This window comes from Malus domestica, chromosome 02 (assembly GCF_042453785.1).
Source record: "Malus domestica chromosome 02, GDT2T_hap1".
In the NCBI taxonomy this organism is placed as follows: Eukaryota; Viridiplantae; Streptophyta; class Magnoliopsida; order Rosales; family Rosaceae; genus Malus; species Malus domestica.
This window is the reverse complement of record NC_091662.1, coordinates 17,232,551-17,245,972: the sequence shown is the minus strand read 5'-3', so window position 1 is coordinate 17,245,972 and position 13,422 is coordinate 17,232,551. Positions and strand designations below refer to the sequence as shown.

Genomic DNA, 13,422 nt, shown 5'->3' with positions numbered 1-13,422 from the left:
TATTCATAGTTTCTGCTTCTTCTTCACCATCCATCATTACAATGTCTTCTTCTTCATCAAGGATGATGTGGGAAATCGATCAGCAAGAGGAAGAATTGTTTAACCAATCTGAAGGAATGTTCAACCTTCAAATAGCCGAAAATGAGATGGAAGAGGATGATGAGCGTAGAAGGAGAGATGACGAAACAAGAATGGCCAGAGCCTCACATTCCCGTCGAGTCATCCAGACTGTTGCTCAGATATACAGGCTCAACCGTTCAAGAAACCTTGATAGAAGCAGGCAACGACGGGGTGAAGAGCTGTTGGACGATTACTTTGTCCATAACAGTGAATTTCCTGATACGTACTTCAGACGTCGTTTTAGAATGGAACGACATTTGTTCAACAGAATCATGACTGATGTTTGCAACCATGATTCTTACTTTGTGCAAAAGAAGGATGCTTGTGGTGTTATGGGTCTCATGCCTGAGCAAAAAATCAATGCTGCATTACGGATGCTTGCGTATGGAGCATCTGCAGACCAAGTGGATGAGATAACGAGGATGGGGAAATCAACCATTCTTGAGGCCCTGATGAGGTTTTGCGGAGTAGTCGAATCTTTGTACACCGCAGAGTACCTCCGAAAACCTACTCACATGGACTTGCAAAGGCTTCTGAAGAGGGGCGAGATGCGAGGTTTTCCTAGGATGGTAGGAAGCATCGATTGTATGCACTGGACGTGGAAAAACTGTCCAAGTGCATGGCAAGGCGCATATGGGGACAGAAAAGGATCAAAATCTATCATTTTGGAGGCAGTGGCATCTTTTGATACATGGATATGGCACGCCTTTTTCGGGGTTCCGGGGGCTTAAAATGATCTCAACGTCCTTGCCCAATCCCCAGTGTTCAACGACGTCCTGCAAGGAAAGGCACCAAAAGTCACGTATGTCGTCAACAGGCGTGGGTACGACGGGGCATACTACCTAGCTGACGGCATTTACCCACGGTGGGAAACATTTGTCAAAACAGTGCCACATCCGCGAAGTGCAAAGGAAAAACACTTTGCAAGCTGTCAAGAGGGGTGCAGGAAGGATGTGGAGCGTTGTTTTGGTATCCTTCAAGCTCGTTGGGCGATCGTCAGGGGTGCTGCCAGAATGTTCGATGTAGAGTCACTTCGATCCATCATGATGACGTGCATCATTCTTCACAACATGATTGTGGAAGATGAGTTCGATTATGATGCGGTTGATGAATATGAGCCAAAGCCAGACACGATGAACAATTCAAGAACACGGATATATTGTGTGTATGATGCCACCGAAGAACCTGTGCAACACGAGCCATTAGAAAGGGATGGACGTTACAATGAAAGGGTCATTCAACGATATACTGCACTTCAAATGTCATCTATGCACAACGATCGGCAAATTGACTTGATAGAGCACCAGTGGGCATTGAAACAAGCTGAAGAGACTTAAGTTTATTTAGTATGTTTGTTTGTATTTGGTGTGTTTATGTAATTTTATTTGATGTGTTTTTTGTAGTGAGTTTTTTATTATTTCGTATGTTTATGTAATTTTATTTGGTGTGAATTATTTGGTATGTTTATGTAATTTTATTTGGTGTGTTTTTTGTAGTGAGTTTTTTATTATTTCGTATGTTTATGTAATTTTATTTGGTGTGTTTATGTAATTCCAATTGGTGAGTTTTTTAGTTTTATTTGGTGTGTTTTATAATTTCATTATACGTGAACAATTTGATGAATAAAGATTCTATTATTAGGATAAATATATTACGAAATTAAATGGTACTCTCACTTTTAATAAAGTACTAACTTCAATAAAATGGAAACAACATAAATAATAAATTACATAAGTACCCTATTCCGATTACATGGAAACAACATAAATAATAAATTACAACCTAAAGTGATTGGAAAACTATGGGCTCCGATTACAAAAGTACCCTATTCCTCACCACTTAACCAATCTGTGGTGCTAGGATCATATTGTCTTGTTGTGCTAGGGCCATCTTGTCTTGATCTCGCTTCTCTTGCACGCCTCCTTTGCACCACATCCGCTTTCTCCGACTGCCAAAAATATTTAGAAGTTGGAGACATCCTTTCTAAACGCGTGTTCATAATGTCACGATCTCGTTGTGCAATTCTTTTTTCTCTAAGCAACTCCCTTTCTTGCCTAAGTAGCTCTCTTTCCCTCTGTTCAGCTTGAAATACTTGTTGAATAGCTACAGCTTTTACCTCATCTCTAGCCTTATCAGCCTCATATTTCACCAATTCCCGCGCCAATGTCAATTCACCTTGACGAGCAAGTTCTTGCATGTACTTTCCATAATCATTCTTGGAAGCACTCCCTTTCCTCTTTGAAGCCTTCTTACCTTGAGGCCTAATTGGATAACGGGTCGACCCCGACGCTTGTTCTGGAATGGGCGTTTCAGGCACTTCTTCTCCATCTTCTTCATCAACATGGGAGCCATGTCGGGTGTAGAGTGTGGAGGGGTGCTGTGTACAAAGGTGCTGTGTAGAGGGATGATGTTCATGCATACTTCTGGACCAACATGCATAACTTTGAATTTAGGACAATCTTTAACAATATTCCAACATTCCCACCGGGTGAATGATTTGTTTCTTGATTTGATTTTGGCAGCATACCATGCTTGTGCTTGAAGTTGCTACAAATAATAATATTGAAATTATTAGGTAACAAATAAATAATACAAACAAATAATAATAATAATGAAATCATTAGGTAACAAATAAATAATACAAACAAATAATAATAATGAAATTAGGTCACAAATAAATAATACAAACAAATAATAATAATAAAATTAGGTCACAAATAAATAATACAAACAAATAATAATAATAAAATTAGGTCACAAATAAATAATACAAACAAATAAATATAATAATGAAATTAGGTAACAAATAAATAATACAAATAAATAATAATAATGAAATTATTAGGTAACAAATAAATAATACAAACAAATAATAATAATGAAATTATTAGGTAACAAATAAATAATACAAACAAATAATAATAATGAAATTAGGTCACAAATAAATAATGCAAACAAATAATAATAATAATGAAATTAGGTAACAAATAAATAATACAAACAAATAATTATAATCAAATTAGGTAACAAAATAATAATACAAACAAATAATTATAATATATTCTTACCTCATCCGCATAATTTGCCCCACTTCGAACATTACTACTAGCTTGTGTCAATGCATCTCTCCACGTACTAAAGGAATGACTAAGTATTTTCCAACGACTGGACATCGATTCTTTGGTTCTTTTCCCACTCATTTGCTCAAGAAATTTGGTATGAATTAAACTCCACATTTCTCGCAACTGCATCTCATTACCCGTAAGAGAATTATGAGTAACTTCAACCCATCTAGTGCACAACGCAACATCTTCAAGAAGCGACCAATTCGTACCTGCATCAGTAGTCATTTTGTGGAAAAAAAATTGGATTGAAACTTTGAGAGAAAGATATGAATTTGATTGAAAGTAGTTGAGAAAATATGAAATTGTGGTGTAAGGTAGATAGAGAAGAAGTGGTATTTATAGAAAAGTAAAAACAATTTTTTACAAAAAAATTTCAGATTTTTTACAATTTTTTCGGATTTTTTCCATTTTTTTTAATTTTTATTCAAATAATTAATCTCTGCCGTTGGATTTAAAAAATTTTGAATTCCAACACTCCAGATTGTGCCACGTGTCACAACGGTAACTTTCCTTAATTTTAAAACTATTTTTTCTTTATTTATAGCATATTAATATCGACCGTTGATTTCAGATCGAACATTTGATATTAAATAAGATATTTTTTTTTTACTGTTGAGATCCAACGGTCCAAATGAAGGAGTCGTTGAGATCGAACGGACCGTGGGAAGCCACGTGGCTTCCTAACGGTAACTGAGACCTTCTGAAAAGCGGACTGCTTTTCTGAAAAGTTGTCGGGCGACGCGCCTCCACGTGCGAGTGGGGTGCACGTGCCTGACAGAAAAAAATAAAAAAAAGGCTGGGAGCTCGGGCTGCCAGGCTGTCACAAATTGACAGGCCTCTTGCTCGGGCCTTCTCCACGAGCTCGGGCTCTTCATGGCTGGAGCTGATTGACAGGCCCTCGGGCCCTTTCTTCTCCCCTGTCCCCCGGCCTACATGCAAGGCTGGACTTGCTCTTAATATCATTGTATTTGAAAATAAAATAAGACTTGGTTGTTAAAGACATCTTTGGGATTTATTCCATTAGGGGTACAAGTGCTTTTTTTTTTTTTTTTTTTTTTACGATTAAAAATCAATTTTTCTTTACTGCTAAGTGTTTTAGGTTCAATTATCACCAAAAGTAGAACCACATTATTGATAGTCCATTGTGAGGCTTAATCAATTTCCTTACTCTCCTAATGTAAATAATATCATTTGTTAAAAAAAATCATTTTTTACTAAGTTTGCCAAAAAATTTAAGAAGCACTTTTGGGTTATAGAATAACCTGCTATGTGCTTCTTTAGGATGCACTACTAAGTGCTTTTTACAGAAGCAATCTCAAAAGAGACCTAAATTTATTAACCATTTTGATTAAAATCGAACTTTCCATTCAAAATATGTCTAATTTCGCCAATGCGTGTGCATATAGAAGAGTAAAATGTCCTTTAATTTGACCCTTAAATCAAGTCTAAAAGGAAATTTTCGCCGTTACAAGTGGAAGCACACATAGGGTTGAATGAAAATTTTGATCGAATGCCTAATGTTTGGTTTGTGCTGATATTGGTAACAAACTTAATCACAATGGTATTATTAAGAGTTGTTATCTAACTATAAAATTTGACTTATGTTCATTGGTGGTTGATTGGTATAGTTTGGCAAATTGTCCCCGTATATAACTGAAAGTTTGATAAATTAATGACATGGATGATATGGATATGTTAAGCCAAATGTGGAGGACAATATTGGTGAATTTCCAATTGTGAAGAGGGACAAAAGCAAGAAGTCCGGCGAACATTAGGAACATTATATGAATAAACAAAAAAAGAATATATTGTTCCGGTCAAGATTTTAAAAGACACTAAACTTGAACGGTGAGTTGGAACCTAACGCCTAAGCTCCTAGATGAGGACTTAGGTGGCCTAGATGAATATAAATAAATTGATTATTTATCACATAAATAAATGTCTATTTATACTAAAAATATGAGTATAGAAAACCCTAACTAATGCTAACTAGCAGCCGTCCCCTCATCCACCTCTACAATTGCAAATCTCTAACTCCTCTCTCTCTCTCTCTCTCTCTCTCTCTCTCTCTCCCCCCTCATAGATCTTCCATTCTCGTCAACTCCTCTTTTAGCACACCGAGAGGGAGGCCGACGAGACGCGGAGAAGTTTCTTTCTTTGTGAGTCGCCAGTATCACGACAGGGCTTTTTGTTTTTTCCACATCGCCGAGGCCGCCTAACCCGCCCAGATGTGTGTCTGACGCCGCTCAATGGTGTTCCTGACTTAATACACGATATTGGATTAATCCCGCTTTTAAGAACGCTGGTTCCGGGATCGAACTGAAAGTTTGACAAATTGACGACATGGTTGACATTGATATGTTGAGCCAAATGTGGACGACGATATTGGTCAATTTTCAATTGTGAGAGACAAAAGTAAGAAGGCTTTGACCCAAAATAAAATTAAAATTACGTAATTAGACGAGAATCGAATTTAAAAGGCCATCACTTACAAACAAACACGAATACTATCAAACAATTTAAAATTTTTAAAATGAAAGGAAGCTTACACGGCGTTTAAACGTACGCCGGAATGGCGGGAACCAACGGTTGAAGCTTCTTCTTCAACCAAGACCTGCAAAAACCATCAGATTCTACAAATGCAGTCGCTGAAAATACCCAAAATTCAAGAGATCGATGAGGTTCCACTTCTACAAAGAACCCACAAAAACCCTTACCCAAGTCGCCACTAAGCAGATCCTCAAACTGAACCAAACGCTCGCCAACCTCACGCGCTCGCACCGTTACTCAGAGGCCCTCCAGCTTTTCACCCAAATCCACTCCTCTCCGTCCGTAGGACCGGACCACTACACGCTCTCATCTGCCGTCACCGCCTGCGCCAATTGCCGCGACGTTGCTTTCGGAACCCAACTCCATGCCCACGCCATCCGGACTGGCCTTAAAGCCTACCCTCACGTAGCCAACACCCTGCTCTCGCTCTATGCGAAAGCCGAAGACTTGACTTCTGTGAAATGGGTCTTCGACGGGATTGAAAACCCAGATGTTTATTCGTGGACCACGCTGTTTTCGGCTTGTACAAAATTGGGGCATGTGGATTATGCCTGTGAGGTGTTTGATAAAATGCCCCAAAAGGGTAGTGTGGCGATTTGGAATGCGATGATTACCGGGTGTGCGGAGAATGGGTTTGATGTGGTTGCTATTGATTTTTTTTGTGAAATGCATAGGATGGGTGTTATGCATGATAATTATGGTTTTGCTAGTGTTTTGAGTTTGTGTGGTTTGGGGCTCTTAGGTTTTGGGAGGCAGGTGCATTCTTTAGTGCTTAAAACCGGGTTTTTGGGTAGAAGTTCTGTTGTTAATGCTCTGATAACTATGTATTTTAACTGCAGAAGTGTTTCGGAGGCATTTGATTTATTTGAAGAAGCGGAAGGTGCAATATATGATCAGATTACTTTTAATGTGATGATAGATGGTTTGGTGAGTGCCGGAAGAGATAAAGAAGCTTTGGAAATGTTCAAATTGATGCAAGAGGCATGTCTTAGGCCTACCGAGCTGACTTTTGTAAGTGTCATGACCTCATGTTCAACTGCAAGAGTTGCCAACCATGTACTTGCCCAAGCTGTTAAGTCGGGTTTCGAAACTTTTACTTCTGTGAGCAATGCAGCAATAACCATGTATTCTGGTTGTGGGGATTTGCATGCTGCTTACCAGGTTTTTCAGACATTGGAGGAGAAGGATCTCATATCATGGAACACCATGATCTCAACTTATGCTCAAGGGAATGACAGTAAATTAGCCATCTTGGTCTACCAGCAAATGCAGAGGGCAGGGGTCAAACCAGATGAGTTTACTTTTGGAAGTTTGTTAGCAAGCTCGGAGTTGATTGAGATCGTGCAAATGGCTCAAGCCCTTGCACACAAAAATGGGCTTATCCTTAAGATCTACGTTTCAAATGCATTGGTATCTGCATATGCTAAGCTGGGTCTGATTGATCTGGCCTATCCAGTATTCGAAGATATCGAGTCCAAAAATTTGATCTCCTGGAATGCTATTGTTTCCGGATTCCTGTTGAATGGATTGGTAAAAGAAGGGCTAGAGCAATTTTCTAATCTACTAATGTCAGAACACAGGCCAGATGTGTGTACCTTGAGTATTATTTTGAGCATTTGTTCAAGCACATCAGCCTTGAAAGACGGAAAACAAGTTCATGGCTACATTCTCAAATTTGGGTTTTCGCATCAGATGTGCTTAGGCAATGCCCTCATCACCATGTACGCTAAATGCGGGGTTATACATTGGTCCGTAAGAGTTTTCAATGCAATGACTCAAAAGGATACAGTCTCTTGGAATTCCCTGATAGCTGCTTATGCACAGCATGGGAAAGGAAATGAAGCTGTGCGCTGTTTTGAGGCAATGCAAGACGCATCTGCAGTCAAACCAGACCAGGCCACCTTTACGGCAGTCCTTTCCGCTTGCAGCCATGCTGGTCTAGTTGTTGATGGTACCCGAATTTTCAATTCCATGATTCGTAATTATGGCTTTATACCTGAAGTTGATCACTTTTCATGTATAGTTGACCTTCTAGGTCGTGCTGGGTATCTTGATGAGGCGGAAACTGTAATAAACAGCAAGCAAATTGAAGCACATCCAAACATTTGGTGGACACTAATCAGTTCTTGTGCAGCACATGGAAATTTAAGGCTAGGACGAACAGTTGCTGGGTTTCTCCTTGAAACTGAACAAAATAATCCAACAGTTTACGTGCTTCTGGCCAGTATTTATGCAGCTGCTGGTCAATGGGAAGAAGCAGCTAATGTGAGAGAATTGATGAACAGAACTCGGGTTCCGAAGATTCCTGGATTGAGTTGGATTAAGTCATAAAAACATGCAGGGTCAACTGGAAACCAAACCAAGCCTCGTTGTGCCATTCTACAGTACTAATCATAGTTGGAAGCCTTACAAGATTCATTTATTTGACACTCAGCACTGCCATTGATGAAGTTAATGCTTCCGTGATCAACGAATGAAGACGTAGCAGTAAAAAGGTAAGCTGAACCGACAACTCTTCCCATCGTCTCTCAGTCCAGTGTTCATCTATAAATAATGCACAGAATGTAACACAAATATGTAACGTATATTTCTTCATATTGTTTTCAATTCAAACATCTCACATATACTTTTACATTTCTTTTTTCTAGCCATACCACTATAAGATGTACATATTTGGAAATAATGATACAATTCATTAGGGAAAATACAATTGGATTTCCTCTTTATCTATCGTTAACAAGAAAGAATTTGCAGGTACCGACTGGTTTATCTCGACTCTTGACAGCAACAAGTCCGAAGCATGCCACTGCCTTGCTCTCCCCCATCATTTTCTGTAGCTTACTCGGCAGGAGGAGCTCTATGATGAGCTGGAATGGTAGCTGGAAAGAACATCTGTCTCACTCCTTCAGCCTTGATGATGGGAAATATTATACCCGATGCACTCTGACAAAAAGAAAACGCTCTTTGTTAAGAACCAGAGAAACTGATTGAAATCATGTATACTACTATGACGGCCGTAGCATCTGCTCAGTTGGAAAATTAGGTATCTACTATCTAGCTTATACGGAAGTTCATTTAGAAAGCTTTGCCTTGAGATCCAAGGTACTGGTAAGAACCAACCAAATGGCTTCACATTGTGTACAATTTTGTTCGCATAATGAAATTCCGTTGTTTGATTAGAAGTCATCGATATCAAATGAGTCATTTGTCATTTTAGGCCAGGAAGAAAAACATGATTCAGCATTCTATAATCATCTAGGAAAAGTTAAGGGGAAAAGAAAAACCCACCAAAAGTAATCTAGCTCCAATCCACACGCGTCTCGGTGAAGGAAATGGTAGTAGCAAACGACCAACACCGTATACCGCCACAGCAAAAAAATGAAGAACTAAATTCAACGGACAAGGATTTAGACCAGAGAGCAAAGCCACTGGTCCGGTTGAACAGGCACCTCCAAGGCTTAGGTAGTCAAAACAAGCTTGGCGCATCTCCGTCCTTGCTTCATCAGGGGAGGTGGAGAACACTTTGTATAGGGCACCTGCCAAGGTATTTATCGTAGATGCAACCGGCTGCGAAAACAACGCTAAATATCAGTAGGATGAATATGTGATAATAACATCTCTAATACAAGCAATGCAACCTTGAAATCAATTGTTTTGCAGCCAAACAAGAAACGGAATTGAAACAGTTCGATTTAGCAAAGTATAAAAGGATTATGCACATCGATATTAAACCGGCACCCATGAGCAACAGAGCTTACCTTGCGCAAGGTATAAAAGGATTCTAGGTATGTGCACAACGAAGCTGCATCATGTAGGTTCCGCAGCGGCTTAAGAAGATCCTTGAGTACAACAATATCAGAAAGTGCCACAGTCATTCCTCCGCCGGTTAAAGGATGGCGCATATTGAAAGCGTCACCCAGCAAAAGGGCTCCTGGAGTTGGCTGAGGATTAGCTGGCATGCTTCTGTTTGGCATTGTTCTAATATTTCCCTTATCAATTGCAGCAACAAAGGCATCATGAAGTTCCGGTGGAACCTGAAACAGACATTTTCTTCGTTAATTCAAAATAGAAGAAGCCGGCTCAGCCCAAAAAGGAACAGAAACTACTGTCGAAACAATAGGATCAATCAAAATGTTTCAATGTTTGAACTCAAGACCCCTAATTTTGAAACCGAAAGGTACCTGTGGAGCCACCGCAGTCTTCAAGTAGTTAGCCATTGCACCATTGGCAATGGGAGGTACCCTTTGGCCGGGCACATCAACCAAACAGCGGACCTCTGTACTGCTGATTTGATAAAACAGGATCGGAGAGGGATCCGCTAGAATAACATGCCCATGATTTGCAAATGGGAGTTTGCAATTTTCCAAGATTAATCCTACGAAACAAGAGGGCACTTCTACCTGCAAAAAAAAGTAGATCGATACCATCTTTGTCAATGTAGGAAGTGCGGGTTCAAACAGAAATCTGACTGTTCCAGTTAAAGCTTTCTGCAAGTGTATCGGCATCCTAATCAAACAACGTAATCGTTGTATTAGAGATTTGAAGAAGCAACTTTACCTGAGGCTTGCAAAGAGTGCGGCGCAGATTTGAGAAGCAACCATCACAAACAATCGTAAGAGGAGCGTGCGCTTGAAGTTCTTGACCATCCTTGGTTTTATATCGAACCCCCTTAATTGTCCCATTTACTTCAAGCAGGGACGTTACAGTACCTTGCTCCAGTTGTACACTTAAAAGAAAACAAGACACAAGAGGATGCAAGGGGGTCAAGCATCGCTGCATTAGGAAAACGGAACATTCACTGAAAAAATGCGGATAATTTACATGAAACCAAACATCATGGACTCAAGCACGACAGCATAAGCATTCAAATGAGGAGGCAAGAAACTTACTTGGGAAGCTTTGCAGCTTTTTGCCTCATCCTCTGTATGAATCGGCCATTGTGGAAACTTCTCCCCGCCACATCGGAGTGGAACTGTTCCAGAGGATAGGTCAGCCGAGTGTTCTTCCCATCCTTAAAAAGAACATAACCGACCACTCGCTGAGCATCGATTTCCTCCACACAATCTGAAACCAATGCTCATACATGTTACTGTTATTGTCAGATTTCGCAACCGAAACCAATACTAAGAAAAGCAGCATATTCAACATTTAAAATTCAAAAATCCAACTTAAATAAGAAGAAGAACAACAAAAAAACAGACACTCCAAGAATTAGCAACTTTTATTACCTTCAAGACCCAACTCCATCAATTTGAGGTACCCTCCTGGCTGGAGAAGCTCGCCGACGATTCGATCTGGCTCCGTCAAGTCTCTTTCAATCACATGAACATGTCTTCCCTCCTGGGATTAGCAACAGATAAGTAAAACATTCTACATTTCTACATCGAGCACATTTACATGTCAGTCTTGAATCTTGATGATGAACCGTCGACTTTTTATTTATTTGCAAAGTTGATAAAAGTAAAATAACAAACAACAACAAAAAAAAAAAAAAAAAAAAAACTTGCGTACAAAGTTACAAACAACAGTTGCGTCATCAACTTCAACTTTTCTAAGTGCATGGCATGCCAAGATCGTGACTTCTCAATCGGTCAGTTAACAGTAGTATTCACAACACAAAAAGGGAAAAAAACAAGCTTTCTGAATCCGACACGCTACGTCACCCAGATTCACAAACAACCACACAAGTTGATAATTGCCCAAAAAATAATAATAAATATAATCAAAACCTTAATTTGGTTTTCTTTTACCTTGGCGAGGGTAAGGGCGAGGGCAGCGCCAGCAACGCCGGCGCCGACGACGATTACATCGGTGCCGGAGCCGTGAATTGGGGGGAATTCTCCGTCGTCAGAGCTGTTGATGCTTTTATCCTGAACGATCGTCGTATTACTCTTGTTCTTCTGAGCATTGCTCTTGGCGTGGTCGGAATTCCGGCGACGGAGAACAGAGAGAGCCAGAAAACCTAAGAGGGAGGCGAAGAAGGTCCAGAGAACGTACGGATCAACCGCCACAGTTGCCGCCATCTTAGAAGAAAACCCAGATGAGAAAGAAGAAGACCCAGATGAGAAGGAAGAAGGCCCAGATGGAGAAGGCGGCGACCCAGATGAAGAAATGCGGGAGTGGGTGCAACTAGTAATGTTGGGCTTTCTTCTGGTTCTGGTTCTGGTTTTGGAATTATGGGAGGAGAGAGAGATTGGAGGTAGATGATGAGGGATGTGAATTTGAAATTGATTGGTGTGGATGCGGATGGAGGAGGAGGGATGTGGGTGTGGGTATGGGCATGGGCGTGGACGTGGACGTGGGGGGTTTTGTAGGAGCATTTTTGGGTTGGTTGGGTGAGGAATTGAAGGCTCATTATGTGTGTGTGATTACGGAATGTGCTCTCGTGTTGTCATTTGGAGCTCCAAGAATTCCGTGTCCCTGAGAAACTAACTCGGAGTTGGAAAGAGAAAACGATAACGAAATCCCAGTTCCTAATCCCTCGAATTCATCGCTTCGGAGCTTTCCAGTTGTGGAGAGGATAGGGATTGCCGCCGGTGGCTGGGGCAGTTGGCGGGGTTGGGTGGCTGAGACCGTGAGAGGATAGATGGCTCGGTTTCTTGTGTTTTTTCTTTTTTTTCTTTTTGGGTAAAGGGTTACTCTATCACTAAAACACAACATAATTACATAAACCATACAACAAGCAATAGTTGGATTTAGGGTTTGTTGTTTTGTTTTCCTTTTAAATTTTTAATTTTTCAGACTTTTTTAATTCGTCTCTTGTTAAAATTCTATTATGTTGATGATAGGTGTCATTATGTATAAATTATATGACAATGCATTAGTGACTGAAACGTTACAATAACAATGAACTCACCCAAAGTTATTCTCTTAAAAAAATGCAATTTTTAGACTTGTATTATTTAATTTTTAGGAAAAGATTAGAAAAGAAAGACTTGTCCATTAAAGAAAATAAAATATTAGTTGTCCAAGTTTGTAGAACATAGGAATTAGTGGCATCATACTATTACTAACCACAAAAATGAATTCACATAGTTCTGAAATATTAAATATTTGAGAGGTGCCCCTAACAAAAAAAATGTAATTTTGTTTGGTTTAAGTTCATTAGTATGCCAAAAAATTCATTAACCTCTTACTAATTAAGAAAATTTTAACTAAAACTAGCAAATTGTACCCTTACGGGTGTGCTTCATAGAGGTTAAATAAATTTACTTGTTTTTTATTTTTAAATAAGACTTGATACGTGTACATGATTGTGAGAGTGGCGTAAAAATAGTAAAATTCATGTTATTATGTAATTATTAAATTGTCCGCACTTTTAATTTTCTTCAGTTTTGAGGAGATGATTAAAATTATAATTTCATAGAATTTCAGTTGACAAAGAGATTAATAACTAGTATGTATAATATCCTAGTGGATGAGTGTGAGTTTCCACCCATGCCTCCAGAATTCGAAATTCCTCTTTCTCCTAAATAATTATTATAATTTTGAATTATCTCCCTCCTGTTAATAATAATAAAATTATAAAAAATAAAAAATAATCCTTTTGAAAAGAAAAGTAGTATAGATAATTCTAATATCATAAAATCATATTAACTGAAAATTAAAGTTCCTAAAAGAAGAAGGG

General features: G+C 39.2%; 2 protein-coding genes across 2 annotated transcripts; one reads left to right on the top strand and one right to left on the bottom strand.

Annotated features, from left to right (window-relative positions):
- Positions 1-5,675: 5,675 nt before the first annotated feature.
- LOC103404987 (pentatricopeptide repeat-containing protein At3g49740) lies at positions 5,676-8,434 on the top strand. Its single transcript, XM_008343952.4, has one exon. It carries the CDS (start codon positions 5,922-5,924, stop codon positions 8,124-8,126), a length of 2,205 nt encoding a protein of 734 aa, XP_008342174.2. The 5' UTR covers positions 5,676-5,921; the 3' UTR covers positions 8,127-8,434.
- LOC103404994 (squalene epoxidase 3-like) lies at positions 8,361-12,910 on the bottom strand. The gene is made up of 8 exons (XM_029092559.2): positions 11,546-12,910; positions 11,024-11,135; positions 10,685-10,859; positions 10,353-10,521; positions 9,977-10,195; positions 9,554-9,829; positions 9,084-9,362; positions 8,361-8,738 (listed from the first exon to the last, which is right to left on the bottom strand). Exons 1-8 carry the CDS (start codon positions 12,113-12,115, stop codon positions 8,634-8,636), a joined length of 1,905 nt encoding a protein of 634 aa, XP_028948392.1. The 5' UTR covers positions 12,116-12,910; the 3' UTR covers positions 8,361-8,633.
- Positions 12,911-13,422: the final 512 nt, after the last annotated feature.